The following is a 17,914-nucleotide window of genomic DNA, read 5'->3' as shown; positions in this document are numbered from 1 at the left end:
GTTGTGTGTATATGTATGTACACATGTGTGTATGTGACAAGCATGGTTACCTCGGATGAGGGATTTGGTGAGCTTTTTATCAGTTCTATCTTCCATACTCTCTAAAATCTCTGCACCACACACTTTGCAGAAATAGTAAGGAAAACAAGAGTGTGTGTCTGCCTCAGTTTCTGGGTCTCTAGGATCTGGGTAGATTCTGACTTCTGGCTATGAGCTCAATTGTCCCCCTCAATCATATTCTGAATCACAAGCCCCAGGACCGCAGAGTGTGGCTGTGTTTGAAGCCAGAAGTTAAAATGAGGTCATCAGGGTGGCCACAGTCCAATCCAAATGGTGTTCTTATGAGATGAAGAAATCAGGACACAGACACACAGAGGGACAGCCACATGAGGACACAGGGAGGACTGCCATCTGCAAGCCAGGCAGAGATGCCTCAGGAAAAGCTAGGTGACCTTGCACTTGCAGCCTCTGAGCTGAATGCACTTCTGTTGCTGCCTCTGCTCCATCTCTGATCTCTTATGGTGACATTCACTGAAAACTAACACATCTTGTGCTCATGAAACATCAGAGCCCTGTGACTTAAGATGGGAATCAGGCAGGGCGTGCATCCCGTGTTTATCATCTTAGCACTTTCGAGACTAAGGCCAATTTGGGCTTTGTAATGAGACCCTGTATAAAATACTAATAATAATAACAATAATAATAATTTTTAAAGGAGGAAGAAAGGTAGGAGAGAAAGAGGAGGATAAAGAAGAACAGTTCAGAGCTCTTAGTCCTTTGCTCCAGCTGGGCATGAAAATGCCCTGGGCCTTCCCCGTGCAGATGGACCCTGCATGTGCACATGGTTGAACTCTCTCTTCCTTGCCCATGGCTCAATGAAGCAAGACTCACTGATTTCTGTATGTTTTTCAGGCTCAGTGTGGGATATATCATAGACACTCAGGTAACACATTTGTTTAGGGAACTAGATGTTTATATTTCAGTGCACTGATTACACAGACATGTCTAAGTACAAAAGCTGTTAACCTGCATGCAAATAGACTGAGAGTGGCACTTTCAGCACCCAGGACTACACAACCAGACAGGTCAACCCTTAAAAAAAAATCATTACCGAAAATCACTTGTCCCCAGACCAGCCCTCCTTTTACTCTGAGTTTGGCAAACAGCCCACACTGTCTGTCCAGAATCACAGTCTGCTCACCTGGATCTGCTGCAGTATGTTCTTGAGCTGAACCAGAAACTCCTTCGCCTCTTTGGCTTTATCTGAAACCCCATTTAAGGCCTGAGACAGCTGGGCCTGGAAAAGACATCACATTATGGAGAAGCTAGTTAGTGTCGAAGGCATGCACCTGCATCCATCATGATAGCCTGTGTTTGTAAGCGAGGCTAAACCGGTCCCACTGGTGAGTTTGTCCTCACTTCAAAAGAGGCTACAACTGACTCACAAATCATACCATACAAGCCTGTTTTCCATTTGTTGTTGATGTTGTTTACATGAGGGGCTGAGAGAGAAACTCTAGACCTTGTGCATGCTAATTAGGCAATCTATCACTGAGCTATATCCCTGGACCAACATGTATCGATTTCCCAGCAGGGCTTGTTGAGTTCTAGTTTCATTTCTATTGCTGTGATTAAAAAACAAAAACAAGCAAACAAACAAAACCCTAACAAAAAGCAATGTAGGAGGGGGGAAGCATGTATTTGGCTTGCACTTCCAAGTTACGGTCCATTATTGTGGGGATGTCAAAGCAGATCATAGAGCACTATGTCCACAGTTAAGAGCACAGAGAATAAATGCATGGATCTGTGCTTGCCTGCTTTCAGCTAGCTTCTTCCTCTTATGCAGTTCAGGACTCCTTGCCTAGGAAATGGTGCTGCCCACAGTGGACTAAATCTCCCCACATTCATTAGCTTAATTAAGACACCACCGCCGCCGCACACAGAGATAAGCCTACAAGCCAACCCATGTAAGTGATCCTCATTGAGAGACTCTCTTCCCAGGTGATACTATCTGTGTCAGGTTGACATTTAACCTAGCACCTGAGTGTTGACTAGTCCACAGTCTACCACCGAACCCCAAAGCTGCATTCAAGTAGTGAGCTAATGGGTTGAAACTAACAGCCTGTCCCTGATGGCTGCAGTGCTCTGGGCAAGAAGACAGATGGGCCTTTGCCTGGGCAGTGCCCTCTCTTTCTGCCATATACAGATCTGTCTCCCATCAATAATAGTGTAAATATTTCATATGCAGTCAGGCTCCACCCTCTACCTGAAAGACCCCTGTCCCTTAGCCCTTTCTTTCTCAAGTTTGTCTCCTCTTCCTCCTGTCGGCGGCTTCCCCGATCCCCACCCCCGGTGGCCTTTCCCCGCCCGGCCCGAGAACAAGCACCGGGTGGGGCCGGCCCGAGAACAAGCACCGGGTGGGGCCGGCCCGAGAATGAGCACCAGGTGGGCCAGCCCGAGAACGAGCACCGGGTGGGGCCGGCCCGAGAATGAGCACCAGGTGGGCCAGCCCGAGAACGAGCACCGGGTGGGCTGGCACGAGGGCGAGCACCAGGTGGGTCAGCACGAGGACAAACACCGAGTGAGCCGGCCTGGAGCTCTGCCCCTGAGCCCCCGCCCCGCCCGAAGAGAAACACTCCGTCCCAAGGTCTCCGCCCCCAAGGTCAGCCATCAGGAAAAGGGGGGGGAATTGAGTCTGCTGTACCAGACACCAGACCTTGAGAATATGCTGATCTGGAATGGCTCTGTGTCTCATTTGAACCATCCAATGGAAATGATTCTGTATTTCGCCTCATTTGAAAGACTCTGTGTTTCACCTCATTTGAATAACTCTGTACTTTGCCTCATTTGAATAACCCTGTATAGCGCCTCATATACATTGACCAATGGGAATAGCTCTGTATAATGCCTCATTAGAATTATCCAATAGAATCCCTGCTCCTAGCTTGCGCCTTTTTCCTATATAAGGACCCCTTTTCCCTTTGCTCGGCGCGCTTAGCCATACAAAGGCTGAGTCGCCCCGGGTGCCCGCGTCTCCAATAAAGCCTCTTGTTTTTTGCATCCAGTTCGTGGCCTCGCTGATTCCTGGGTGTGTGGGTCTCCCTCTACGAAAGTATCCCTTCGGGGTCTTTCATTTGGGGGCTCGTCCGGGATTGAGACCCGCCCAGGGACCACCGACCCACGTCTGGGAGGTAAGTGTTGTGCGGATCCGCTGTTTTGTCTTGTCTGGTCTGAGTCTGTCTTGTGAATTGCGCTTGCGTTTGTAGTATACAGCTGTGTACATTTGTAGGCGGATCCGAGGAGGGACTGACGGGTCCGAACTCCCGACCGCGGCTCCAGGAGACGTCCTGGTAGCGTTTGAAGCCCTCAGGAAGAGGGATTTGTATTTTGAACTTGGGAAGCCCTCAGGAAGAGGGATTTGTATTTTGAACTTGGGAAGCCCTCAGGGTGAGAGATTTGTACTTTGAACTTAGATCTATGACTGGACATTTTCCCAGTCTCTTTGGAGAAGGCCCTCGGCTTGAGGGATTTGCAATCTTTACTGGGGACGAGGAAGGAGGGCCCCCTTCCTCGACTCTCTCTCAATTCCTTCTGTCGACTCTCTGTCGAAACCGCGCTGCGAAAGTCTGTTCTGTGTTATTCGGTCTTTGTCTTGTAGCTGTCATTTGTGCCCTCCTAAGCCTAGAAACTATGGGGCAAACTGTCACCACTCCTTTGTCCCTAACACTCTCCCACTGGAAAGATGTACAGGAATATGCTCATAACCAATCTGTTAATGTGCGTAAACGCAAATGGATTACTCTTTGTTCTTCAGAATGGCCGACCTTTGACGTAGGCTGGCCGCGAGATGGTACCTTTAACCCCCAGACTATATTCCAGATAAAAGAGAAGATTATGGATCCTGGACCACACGGGCATCCCGATCAAGTGGCTTATATCGTCACTTGGGAGGCTTTGGTTCAGGACCCCCCTCCCTGGGTACGTCCTTTCTTACATCCCAAGGGCCCCTCTCTCCTTCCCCCCTCTAACCGCTCCAACCGACCCATTCCTTCGGCCCCTACACCTCCCACTCCTTTGATTCCTCCCAACCCCCCTTCCCATTCCAACCTTTACCCTACCGTGGTGAAAGACACTAAGGCTAAAGAAAAGAAGACACCTAAGGTACTCCCTCCGGGAGAAGACCAGTTGGTTGATCTATTAACGGAGGAGCCCCCGCCATATCCGCCACTGCCGCCCCCACCAGAGGCAGAAGCGGACTCCGCCGCTGCCTTGGCGGAAGCGGCCCCTGACCCTTCACCAATGGCTTATCGACTAAGAGGTTGTAGGGAGCAGCCCGTTCCAGATTCAACCACTCTGCCCCTCCGAACTGGGCTGAACGGCCAACCTCAGTATTGGCCATTCTCAGCATCGGACCTCTATAACTGGAAAAATAATAATCCTTCTTTTTCTGCAGACCCCGTGAGGCTGACATCTCTCATAGAGTCGGTACTCACGACTCACCAACCCACCTGGGATGATTGTCAGCAGCTTTTGCAGGTCCTTTTAACCTCGGAAGAGAAACAGCGAGTGCTACTAGAAGCACGAAAAAATGTCCCAGGAGTAAACGGGCAGCCCACCCAGCTACCCAATGAAATTGATGCGGCTTGCCCTCTTGAAAGACCTGAATGGGATTTTACCACCGAAGCAGGTAGGACCCACCTGCGTCTCTATCGCCAGTTGCTGGTAGCGGGACTCCGGGGGGCAGGACGCAGACCCACTAATTTGGCCCAGGTGAAGCAGATAATACAGGGTGCGGAGGAATCACCTGCCGCTTTTCTAGAGAGATTGAAAGAAGCGTACAGGATGTATACTCCCTATAATCCGGAAGATCCAGGTCAGGCCACCAACGTTTCTATGTCCTTTATTTGGCAATCAGCCCCGGACATAAGAAACAAGCTTCAAAGGCTAGAAAATCTACAGGGATATACACTCCAAGATTTGTTGAAGGAAGCAGAACGTATTTTTAATAAGAGGGAAACACAGACAGAAAGAGAAGAACGTTGGAGGAAGGAAACTCAGGAGAGAGAGGAAAGACTAAGACAGGAAGCTGAGGAAAAAGAGGTTGCGAGAGACCGTAAGCGGAATAAAGAAATGAGCAGGTTATTGGCCACAGTAGTGACAGGCCAGAGACAGAATAGACAGAGGGATGACAGAAGGGGGCCCCACCTGGACAGGGACCAATGTGCTTACTGTAAAGAAAAAGGACATTGGGCAAGAGAATGCCCTAAGAACCCCCGGGCCAAGCTTCCACCGCCAAGGGTTTCTGACCTCCTGAACCTAGAAGATTAGAGGAGTCGGGGCCAGGAGCCCCCCCCTGAGCCCAGGATAACACTGCAAGTCGGGGGGCATCCGGTCACCTTCCTAGTCGATACAGGGGCACAACATTCCGTTCTGAATCGGTCACCCGGACCCCTGAGTCACCGGACTGCATGGGTACAGGGAGCTACAGGCGGAAAGCAGTACCATTGGACTACAAATCGGCAGCTCCAGCTCGCGACCGGTAAGGTTATGCATTCTTTCCTCCATGTGCCAGATTGCCCCTACCCCTTACTAGGACGGGACCTATTGACCAAATTAAAAGCTCAAATACACTTTGAGAGGTCAGAAGTCAAAGTCACAGGGCCAGAGGGAATTCCCCTTACCATCTTGACAATGTCCATAGAAGATGAATATAGACTCCATGAAAAGAGGACTAATTCGAACAATCAGGAAACCCTTGATCACTGGCTTGCGGAATTTCCCCAAGCCTGGGCTGAAACAGGAGGAATGGGCCTTGCCATTAACCAGGCCCCAATTATAGTAACCTTAAAAGCTGCCATCCTTCCTGCATCCGTCAGACAGTATCCAATGCCTAAAGAAGCCCGCGAAGGAATTCGGCCACATATTAAAAGGTTACTTGAACAAGGGATTCTGGTGCCCTGTAAATCTCCTTGGAATACACCCTTGCTACCCGTTAGGAAGCCGGGAACTAATGACTACCGGCCAGTGCAGGACCTGAGAGAAGTCAATAAAAGGATAGAGGACATACACCCTACTGTCCCCAACCCTTACAATTTGCTGAGTGGATTGCCACCTAACTATACCTGGTACACAGTCTTAGATCTTAAAGACGCTTTCTTCTGCCTCCGCCTGCATCCCACCAGCCAGCCTATATTTGCCTTTGAATGGCAGGACGCGGCCCTTGGAATCTCTGGGCAGCTGACTTGGACTAGGCTACCTCAAGGGTTTAAGAACAGCCCTACCCTTTTTGATGAAGCTTTACATCAGGACCTGGCAGAATTCCGGGTTAGGTACCCCGCTCTAATCCTCTTACAATATGTAGATGACATTCTCCTGGCAGCCAAAACCAAAGGGGAATGCAAGGAAGGCACTCAAGCCCTCCTCCAGACTCTTGGGAGCCTAGGGTACCGGGCATCCGCCAAGAAGGCCCAGATATGTCAGAAACAGGTGACCTATTTAGGATACAAGATAAAGGATGGACGTCGATGGCTAACGGAAGCCCGTATGCGAGCCATCTTAGACATTCCCACCCCACAAAATCCCCGCCAACTGAGAGAGTTCTTGGGAACGGCAGGCTTCTGCCGCCTATGGATCCCTGGGTTTGCCGAAATGGCGGCTCCCCTCTACCCCCTCACTCGGCCAGGGGTTGCTTTTAAATGGGAAGAGCCCCAAAAGAAAGCCTTCACCGACATCAAAAAGGCTCTCCTTGAATCACCAGCCCTGGGTCTACCGGACTTAGCTAAGCCATTTGAACTTTTTATAGATGAGAAAGAGGGCTATGCTAAGGGAGTCCTCACCCAAAAACTGGGGCCTTGGAGAAGGCCCACTGCATACCTCTCCAAGAAATTGGATCCTGTGGCATCGGGATGGCCACCCTGCCTTCGAATGATTGCTGCTATAGCCCTGCTGGTAAAAGATTCTCACAAGCTAACCTTGGGGCAGCCTTTGACCATACATGCCCCTCATGCAGTAGAGGCAGTCATCAGACAGCCTCCAGACAGATGGCTTACTAATGCCCGAATGACTCATTACCAGACTATGCTGTTAGACAAAGACCGGGTCCACTTCGGGCCTTTGGTGACTCTGAACCCAGCCACCCTGCTCCCCCTCCCTGGGGAGCCCGAGGCTCATGATTGCTTACAGGTATTGGCCGAGGCCCATGGAGCGAGATCCGACCTGACTGACCAGCCTCTACCTAGCCCGGACCACATCTGGTTCACGGATGGAAGCAGCTTTTTGCATCAAGGAGAACGAAAGGCGGGCGCGGCAGTCACCACAGAGAATCAGGTCGTCTGGGCCCAGGCACTCCCCCCTGGAACTTCCGCACAGAGGGCAGAACTCATAGCACTCACGCAGGCTCTAAAATTGGCAGAAGGTAAGAGGCTCACCGTGTATACAGACAGTCGTTATGCCTTCGCCACTGCCCATATACATGGAGAAATTTACAGACGGAGGGGGCTGCTTACCTCCGAAGGGAAAGACATTAAAAATAAGGAGGAAATCCTCGCTCTCTTAAGGGCTCTTCATCTGCCCGCTGCCTTAAGTATCATACATTGCCCTGGACACCAAAAAGGGGATTCTTTCGAAGCAAGGGGCAATCGAAGGGCAGACTTGGCTGCCCGAGAGGCGGCCCTGACCACAGACACCACTAACCTCCTGGCTCTAGAGCCCACCAACGACCATCCCTTCCCCTCATGGGACTATGAACAAAGAGACATCCAAACCCTAGAGAAATTGGGAGCCGCAAAGGAACCAAACGGGGATTGGACTTATGAAGGAAAGACTGTCATCCCCTACCGGGTAACCAAGTACCTAGTGACATTTTTACATAAGATGACACATCTGAGCTCCAAGAAGATGCGGGAGCTCCTCAAACGAGAAGAGGAATTCAATTTCCTTTTGGGGAAGAACGATATTCTAAAACAGGTAACTGAGCAATGTGATGCGTGCGCCCGAGTCAACGCATCCAGACTGAAGCTTCCTCCCGGGAACCGGGTCAGAGGCTACCGGCCCGGAACACATTGGGAGATAGATTTCACTGAGATTAAACCAGGAAAATATGGATACAAGTATCTATTAATTTTTGTAGACACCTTTTCAGGATGGGTTGAAGCCTTCCCTACTAAACATGAAACAGCCAAGATCGTTACTAAGAAATTGCTTGAAGAAATCTTTCCCCGTTATGGGATGCCTCAGGTATTGGGAACAGACAATGGGCCCGCCTTCGTCTCCCAGGTAAGTCAGTCAGTGGCCACCTTGTTGGGGATTGATTGGAAATTACATTGTGCTTATAGACCCCAAAGTTCAGGACAGGTAGAAAGGATGAATAGAACAATCAAGGAGACTTTAACAAAATTGTCGCTTGCAACTGGCACTAGAGACTGGGTCCTCCTACTCCCCCTAGCACTCTACCGCGCTCGTAATACCCCTGGACCACATGGGCTCACACCCTTTGAGATCCTGTATGGAGTACCTACTCCTATCATTAACTTTCTTGATCAAGATGTCTCAGATTTTGCTAACTCCCCTTCTCTCCAAGCTCATTTACAGGCCCTCCAACTAGTACAACGGGAGGTCTGGAAACCCCTTGCTCAAGCTTATAAAGACCAGAGGGACCATCCCACCATCCCCCATTCCTACCAGATCGGGGACACTGTTTGGGTCCGGCGTCACCAGGCCAAGAACCTTGAACCCCGCTGGAAGGGACCCTACATCGTTTTGCTTACCACTCCCACCGCACTCAAGGTAGACGGCATTGCAGCTTGGATACATGCTTCACATGTAAAGCCAGCCCGACCCACCGATTCAGCCACTGCATCAGAATGGACCGCACACCGCACTCAAAATCCTTTAAAGATAAGACTCTCTCGTACACCCTCCTGTTGATTGGTTGTCTGTTTACCCCCCATGTAGCAACTAACCCCCACAGGGTTTATAATATCACCTGGAAAATAGCCAATCTAGGGACCGGGGAAATAGCCAACCTCAGCACTTATATAGGGACTCTACATGATGGGTTCCCTCCTCTCTATGTCGACCTATGTGACTTAGTAGGGTCTGATTGGGATCCCTCTGACCAGGAACCATTCCCAGGGTACGGATGCCACCACCCTGGGGGAAGGATAGGAACAAGAAGCAAGGATTTTTATGTTTGCCCCGGCCATAAACCAACTCATGGCTGCGGGGGGCCGCAGGAAGGGTACTGTGCAAGATGGGGATGTGAAACCACAGGGGAGGCTTACTGGAAACCCTCTTCCTCTTGGGATTTCATCACTCTCAAACGGAGGGAGATCCCAGGGTACGCAGGGAAAGGACCATGGAGATGTGGGCAAAGAGCCTGCGGACCTTGTTATGATAGTGCCGGAGGGGGAGGTTTTCAAGGCGCCACCCCCGGAGGAAAATGCAACCCTCTCATCCTAAGGTTCACAGATGCTGGAAAAAGAACTACTTGGGATAGTCCTAAGGTCTGGGGACTCAGGCTGCACCGAGCAGGGAAAGATCCGGTGACTTTATTCTCCCTGTACAGACAAATTACTCCCCTAAGCCAACAATCAGTCGGGCCAAACATAGTAATAGCGGACCAGAGATCCCCAACCCATTTTCAAGTCCCTAAACCCCCTACCGTTCCTAAAGCTATCACTCCTACACCAGGTGCTGTCACCTTCTCCCCCACCCCAGATGCCCTAAACATCGAGATAACCAGAGACCCTCCAGGTACCAGAGATAGATTATTACAATTAATCCAAGGAGTTTACCAAGCCTTAAATTTTTCAGACCCCAACAAGACTCAGGAATGCTGGTTATGCCTAGTTTCCCGGCCCCCATATTATGAAGGCGTGGCAATACTGGGCAACTACTCCAACCAGACCTCAGCACCTACCAGTTGCGGAGCTGCTATGCAGCACAAGCTCACAATATCTGAGGTCTCAGGAAAGGGGCTATGCATAGGCAGGATTCCTTCCTCACATCAAGAATTATGTAACCAAGTAGAGCCATTATCTCAGGACAGCCGATACCTTGTTGCCCCTTATGGAACTTATTGGGCTTGCAGTACTGGGTTGACTCCCTGTGTCTCTACCACTGTTCTCAACACCACCATTGACTTTTGTATATTGATAGAACTTTGGCCCAAAGTCACATACCACCAACCTGAATATGTTTACAGCGTACTAGAGAAATCAACCCGATATAAGAGGGAGCCAATATCCTTTACCGTGGCCCTATTATTAGGAGGAATAACAGTGGGGGGCATAGCAGCCGGCATAGGGACCGGAACCGTTGCCCTACAGGGAATTAATCATTTTAAGCTTCTACAACAAGCCATGCACACGGATATCCAGGTCCTAGAAGAGTCAGTCAGTGCACTCGAGAAATCCTTAACATCACTCTCTGAGGTGGTCCTGCAGAACAGACGAGGATTAGATTTATTATTTTTACAGGAAGGGGGGCTATGTGCTGCCCTCAAGGAAGAATGCTGCTTTTATGCAGATCATACAGGAATAGTTAGGGATAGCATGGCCAAACTTAGGGAGAGGCTAAAACAGAGGCAACAGCTATTTGAGTCTCAACAAGGATGGTTCGAGGGATGGTTCGCTAAATCCCCCTGGTTGACTACCCTTATATCCACGCTCATGGGACCTCTGGTTATTCTATTTTTGATCCTCATATTTGGTCCCTGCATTCTGAACAAACTGACTCAATTCATCAGAGAACGACTATCTGTTGTACAGGCCTTAGTCTTAACTCAACAATATCATCAGCTAAAGCAAATAGATCCAGAGTATCTAGAGACCTCTGAATGAAAGATTCCATTCAGTTACAAGAGAAATGGGGGAATGAAAGACCCCTGTCCCTTAGCCCTTTCTTTCTCAAGTTTGTCTCCTCTTCCTCCTGTCGGCGGCTTCCCCGATCCCCACCCCCGGTGGCCTTTCCCCGCCCGGCCCGAGAACAAGCACCGGGTGGGGCCGGCCCGAGAACAAGCACCGGGTGGGGCCGGCCCGAGAATGAGCACCAGGTGGGCCAGCCCGAGAACGAGCACCGGGTGGGGCCGGCCCGAGAATGAGCACCAGGTGGGCCAGCCTGAGAACGAGCACCGGGTGGGCTGGCACGAGGGCGAGCACCAGGTGGGTCAGCACGAGGACAAACACCGAGTGAGCCGGCCTGGAGCTCTGCCCCTGAGCCCCCGCCCCGCCCGAAGAGAAACACTCCATCCCAAGGTCTCCGCCCCCAAGGTCAGCCATCAGGAAAAGGGGGGGGGAATTGAGTCTGCTGTACCAGACACCAGACCTTGAGAATATGCTGATCTGGAATGGCTCTGTGTCTCATTTGAACCATCCAATGGAAATGATTCTGTATTTCGCCTCATTTGAAAGACTCTGTGTTTCACCTCATTTGAATAACTCTGTACTTTGCCTCATTTGAATAACCCTGTATAGCGCCTCATATACATTGACCAATGGGAATAGCTCTGTATAATGCCTCATTAGAATTATCCAATAGAATCCCTGCTCCTAGCTTGCGCCTTTTTCCTATATAAGGACCCCTTTTCCCTTTGCTCGGCGCGCTTAGCCATACAAAGGCTGAGTCGCCCCGGGTGCCCGCGTCTCCAATAAAGCCTCTTGTTTTTTGCATCCAGTTCGTGGCCTCGCTGATTCCTGGGTGTGTGGGTCTCCCTCTACGAAAGTATCCCTTCGGGGTCTTTCATACCTACCTACCTAACTACCTCTCCACACTGTTGCCTTTTCTGACACTGAGGACAGGGTGAGCCCCCAAGCCAGGCCCAGAGCTATGATTTAACCTGAACCATATTTTTCAGAGTAAAAATGTTGAGTATGGAAGAAAACCGAACCAGAAAGGCCAGCACCTCCTCACCTCACACTCCTTTCCTTGCTGTGTCAGCTCAGATGCCACCCTGCTTATCGAGCCCTAGTGAATCAACCCCATACCTCCCTTTCCTCTGTTCTTCATAACCTTCTGTAACTGCCCATCTCTGCTTCTCTCCAAGGACAGCAGCCACCTCAGATGGGGTACCTAGGATTCACAGCTGAGTGTGTGCTATATAGTACAACTGCAGGAATGAGCCAAAGAGTGTGTTGCTAGGCAATCCCATGGTTCTCTGGTGGGGCCCTAGACAGGGGATCAGCATCCAGGAACTTCCTTAGAAGTACAGCCTGCTGTTACACCCCAGAGATGCCTGATGGAAGCCCAGGTTTCTGAGCCTAACATTCCCCTTAGGAGTTTCTGCTGCACTCTGAGACCATCAGCCTGTGCAGAGGTCAAGGAAACTCATACATATAAAGTGACACTTGGTTCACCTCTAAAGACCTAGGGTAATTCATGGGAAGAGGAAGCACCTAGCCCCAAAAGCACCAACCATACAAGCTAAGAGAAGGTGTGTGCTGTGACCTCAGAGAATGCTAGAAGCTGCCTTCAAGATAGAAACCAAGCTGGGCATGGTGACCCATACCTGTAATCTTAATACTCAGTAGGATGAGGCTAGAGGATCACAAGTTCAAGGCCAGCCTGGACCATATGGTGATGCTCTGTCTCAGTAATAATGTAAGTCCACACACACACACAAAAAAAAAAACAAAAACAAAAACAAACAAAAACTGACCAGAGCTCCAAGCCAAACAGCTTCGGGCAAACATCCTAAGCTGACTGTCAATCAAGGAGATGAATTGCCCTTCAGTTTTGTACCTGAAACCAGCAACATCTGGCCTGGAATCCGCCTCTCTTGTCTTTCTTATGGTCCTCATGAGCAGCTATTTCATATCCAATAGCCCCTAAGACTAGTCACCCACTGGGTCACTGGATCAGCTTAGTAGGCAGGGCAGCAGCAGGTCAGATTTTGAAGGGGGCCAATGCTGAAGTTTGAGTGCAGGTATTTTGGGGGGGCAGGGGGAAGGCAACCATTGGAGCCAAAACCAAAGAAAGAGCTGAGTCTGAGTCTTGTCATTTACATCCCACAAACCCAGCACTCAGGAAGCTGAGACAGGAGGATAGCTGTGAGTTCAATGCTAGCCTGAGTTACATAATGAGTTTCAGGCAGCCTGGGCTATAGAACAAGACACTATCGACCAGGCAATCAAGTAAACAGATAGAGACAGCCAGCTTTGCCTCCCTCTGATATGCCATGTGTTACAAGGGTCTGCAGGCACCTCTTTCTTCCCTATCTTGTCTGGTCTTGCTTGCTCCAGCCTGGCTGAGGGAGATCCTGTTAGCAGCCCTTGCCTTCACTAGACTATCCTCCTGTGCTGACTTTTCCCCTGACTAAATTGTTTGGTCTTGAGAGATGGAGACCTTGCTTGCCTTATCTAATAAATATTTGTGGAACAAACAGTTTATTTTTGGTTGGACAGTAGCTCAGAGAAGTTTCTAAATTGTACAGAGAATCAGCAGTGAGAAGCTGAGATCTTCTGTGGCTTTGTACCTAGCATGATAATTACGATGGCCGAGTTCTACTTTTGACTCTTTGATCACAAGGACCCTCATTTACCGTGAGGCTGCTGAAAGCATTACAAGGTAGATATGCCTTGACAAGTCCTGATATCGTAAACCAGTGGTTCTCAACCTTCCTAATGTTGCATCAATTCATGTTGTGGGAACCCCCAACCATAAAATTACTTTCACTGCTACTTCATAATTATAATTTTGCTGCTGTTATGAATCCTAATGTAAATATCTGATATGCAGGTCATCTGATATGTGACCCCTATGAAAGGGTTGTTTGATCCCCAGAGGAGTCTTAACAGTTGAGAACCACTGTTAAAACCACCAGCTTTCATTGTGGGCTTCAGTAAATAAGTTTTAACTTCTGTTCCCAGTTTAAACATGTCTTAAACAGGTTTCTGCTTTTGGCAGACACATCTGAGTATCAGTTGCTGACTACAGGCTGTTCTTAAGTAGACTGAGAGCCCTGGACTTGCTGTGGATGTGAACCAGTCCAGCTGATGCAGATACCCCCTGTCTCTGCAACAGAATCTGACAACCAGAAGCTCCTGATTGATTCCCCATTGCCTAAATTCCCTTTTTTGCTTTTGACTAGCAATTCAGCCTTCTTGGGTCTCTAACTTCGTCCCAAAGTCAGCAGGAAGTAGCATGGGAAAGAATATGTCACCCATTTTCCCTGGTTGAAATGCTAAGTCAGAAGGAACTCCCTTGCATGGGGATGCCAATATCTCTCACTCCCTGATGGGGACGCTGGAGAGACAGCAATTCCATGATTGGAATCTCCAAAAAAAGAAAATGTGGGAATGAAGGGACCAGCTCCCCATTTCGGCAGCCATAACAGCCGAACACGTACTTGCCTGACCTTGTCTTGGTCACTAGGAGGTCAGATGCCTGCCTCGTGGCAAGGAACCAATCAGAAGTTAGCTGGTGGTGCTATGCTCTGGGTGTGCTTTACGGACAAGTGCACAGCAATGATGTGCAGAGCATAGCAACCGCCCTGGGAGGGCCTATGGGCCATAACAACCAGTTGACCAATCAACACAGAGCAAAGCCTCCTAGCCTGGAGTCACACCAATCCTGAGCCTGTGTGTACCCCTAGACACTCCCCTTGCTCTGCCCTATAAGATCTCTACACAGTGGTTTCACAACGTCTTTTCTAGCCATCTGCCATGGTGGATGGATTAAAGGCCCAAGCTAACATGGGGTTGGCTCCTTAAACAACTTCAAGAAAGCCTCTTCATGTTGCTAAGAAAAAAAAAAAAAAAACAGCTTTAATCCCAGCACTATGGAGGCAGAGGCAGGCTGATCTTTGTGAGTTTGTGGCCAGCCTGGTCTACAGAGGTAGTTCTAGGACAGACAGGGCTACACAAAGAAACCCTGTATCAAACAACAACAGCAACAAACCAAACCAAAAACCATCATCTCCAAAGGCCTTTGCCACATTTTACTGAAGCAGAAGAAACAGAATTCAAGCAAACTCCAACTATCTAGAAAAATACCCAGAATGCAGCTGCATGTAGCTGTGTTTAGGGTTTTTTTTTGCGGGGGGGGGGGAGGTGCTAAAAATGTGAACTTAAGTCCTCATGCTTGCGTAGTAAGTACTTCACCCACTGAGTCATCCCCCTAGTTACAATCCTTGCTCTTTTTGTTGTTCTTTCAGTTATTTGTCACAGTGACAAAAATTCAGACATATTCACAAGGGAGAACCATGTAAAAACCAGAGTTACACTAATACCTTCCATGGAACTACTAGACCAGACACTTTCTGGATCCTCGGGGCACAGCCCTAGTGAAACCTTGGTCTTGGCCTCCAGTCCTAGCTGTGTGGAGGATGGATCTGTTTTAAGCCACCTGGTTTGTACTGATTTTTCTGGTAACTCCAAACAATGAACCCATTAGGTACAGTCTTTTCTTCTAGCACCAGCCCTTCATGAATATTCATAAGATGGAATCACACCACACATGCACTTTGTCCACATAACACAAACACACATCCACCTTCCAGAGAAGAGGAGAGACAGGCCAAGGTCTAGTACCTTCAGGATGAGTCAGAACCACAGAAAACCAAGTGCTGTCTCTGCAAGTGTGATGGCACCCTGCCAACTCTTCCCAATTAATCTACGACCAGCCTTTCCTGAGACAGACAGCGGCTAAGAAACTTGAAGACAGTTCCAAATGAACTGTTCAATCTTGTTTCCATCATGGTTCAGCGGTAGACCCTGAGGTTGGAACAGCTCTCTCTAGGCTTTCGCTGAATGTGGCATGGCCTGGAGCCAGCTAGGGGAACAGGACAATCAGGGTAAGCTAGCCATGCTTCTAAGTCTCTCAAGAGAGCACAATTATGATAGATGTTCAGTCTAAGCCCACCACAAGAGGGTGCAGAAGCTAGGCTCTGTTCTCCTGCACCACCTGGGCAGGGAGGCAGTCTCCACTATTCTCAGACTTTTGAATTGTAGTAATAATCATGACAATGACAGCAACAGTGCCTTTCCTTATGTGAAATGTGACATACATTGTGTTAAGTCATTAAACGTGTTGTTTCTGTGTTGTTTCTAGGCTGGGGAGATGACTCTGGTCAGGGAAGAGTAAAGTTCTTGCTATGCAAGCAAGCCTGAGGACCTGAGTTTGGATCCCCAGCATCTGTGTAAAAGCCAAGGATCTGTAACCCCAGTGCTAGGGGTGGGCATGGTGAAAGGCAGACCCCTGAAGCTCACTGGCCGGCCAGCCTAGCTCAATAAACAGAGCTGCAGGCTCTGTAGTCTCAAAAAACAAAGTAGAGAGCCATTGAGGAAGACACCAGATGTAGACCTTGGCCCCTACAATCACCCCAATACAAGTGTACTAAAATGCACAAGTATACACACCATCACAGGCACAAGAAAAAAAACAGGGCACACAATAGAAGTGCATTGTCCTGTTTGATACAAATGGCAAGTTACTGAATTCTACAGTTGTCATCTCTGTAACCAGCTTCCTCTGCCAGCTCGCATTCCAGTAAGTTGGCCCAGCAAATTTATCCCTACTGTATTCTCTGGGTCAAGAAGAAGCATGCCGCATCTAGGAGAGTCACACCAGCATTTCCCAGCTGGCTCCTGTCATCTTGTGAGGTCAGCTGATTGCTTCTGACACAGAAAAAGGAAATCAGAGGCAGGCAGGCAGGGATAGAGGGAGGAAGGGGGAGACAGAGAGAGGGACAGGGAAGTGGAGAGGGTGATGGGGGAAAGGGAGCAAAGGAGGAAGAGGGGGAAGGAGAGAGAGGGAAAGGGGGGACAGGCAGGCAGGCAGGCAGGCAGGAAGGAAGGAAGGAAGGAAGGAAGGCAGGAAGGAAGGAAGGAAGGAAGGAAGGAAGGAAGGAAGGAAGGAAGGAAGGAAGGAAGAACCAGCAGTGAGCTCAGGGTGCAGTGAAATGTGCACCCAGAAAGACACTTGACTGTTCTACTTGTCTTTTCGCACACAGTCCCCTAGAATGACCCTTTGTGAGTCTCTGTTTCATGAGTCAATGAGCAGTTAATAGTGTCTCCTCTGAAGTAATAATCTATGGGATTGACATTAGCATACATTCCAGGGTTACAGCTTATTCATTACTCAACAAAGGTTCTTTCGACATCCCGAGGGCTGCCTGCTCTGCTGGGTGCTGGGGGTACAAAGACACAATAAGGCACACTCCTTGCTCATGGCATCCTTGAATTACATGCTGTTACTTATGTGTGTGATATATAAAGATGGCTCAGAAATGAAGAGATCGTGTCAGGCTCTGTCAGCTGCATGGCATCATCGAAAGGTGTGAATAACAAGGAGTCTAATCAAAATGGAATTCTATTTTTAAAGCAGACTCTAGTATTAGAATAAGTGCCCATGGGAGGCCTTGAGACTATCCAACTGGTGGGAAAGCAAAGTGAATATGAGCACAAGTCACAGTGCTGAACAGATCATACCCCGCCAGCTCAGGTCATACCCCACCAGCAACAAGAGCAAGCTTAGTTGGGGAAGTATAGGGCACAAACCCTGCACCGGAATCTCGACCTTATCCATGAAGCTAGACCTCATGCCAAGCAGAGTCATGCAAGGTCCTTGTCACCCCTGAACCAAAACCAAGGTCCTTCTTCTCCTTATTTCCATTCTAGTAGCTAGGACCAGGTAGGTTATAGTTTTAGTATCCTAAAATCAAGATGCCCTCCCTATGATCAGGCTAGCTTAAATATTGGTATCTCAAAACCAAATACCCTCTCTAGGATCAGGTTTTGGAAACTATAATAGAATTGCTTCCATGACAATAATAACCAATGAGAATTTGTCTCAGTTCATCTCTGTGGTCAAATCACCCAAATACATAAATAAATATCATTTGTCTTGCAGCTTAGATCCCATCTTTATCATCCACATCCCTCTGTTCCATTGAACCCTGACCTGCCTCTCCCCTCCC

At 49.0% G+C, this 17,914-nt stretch overlaps 1 protein-coding gene across 3 annotated transcripts in view; it reads right to left on the bottom strand.

The window, feature by feature from the left end:
- Trim67 (tripartite motif containing 67) overlaps positions 1–17,914 on the bottom strand; it is a 42,446-nt gene that overhangs the window by 11,417 nt on the left and 13,115 nt on the right. For all 3 annotated transcript variants that reach the window (XM_027404821.2, XM_027404822.2, XM_027404823.2), the window contains one exon: positions 1,202–1,297. In XM_027404821.2, coding sequence (XP_027260622.1) covers positions 1,202–1,297 — 96 coding nt within the window. The remainder of the gene's footprint in view (positions 1–1,201; positions 1,298–17,914) is intronic.

Source organism: Cricetulus griseus, chromosome 3 (assembly GCF_003668045.3).
Source record: "Cricetulus griseus strain 17A/GY chromosome 3, alternate assembly CriGri-PICRH-1.0, whole genome shotgun sequence".
In the NCBI taxonomy this organism is placed as follows: domain Eukaryota; kingdom Metazoa; phylum Chordata; class Mammalia; order Rodentia; family Cricetidae; genus Cricetulus; species Cricetulus griseus.
Note: the sequence above shows the minus strand (reverse complement) of the source record. Positions and strands in the feature narration are given on the sequence as shown.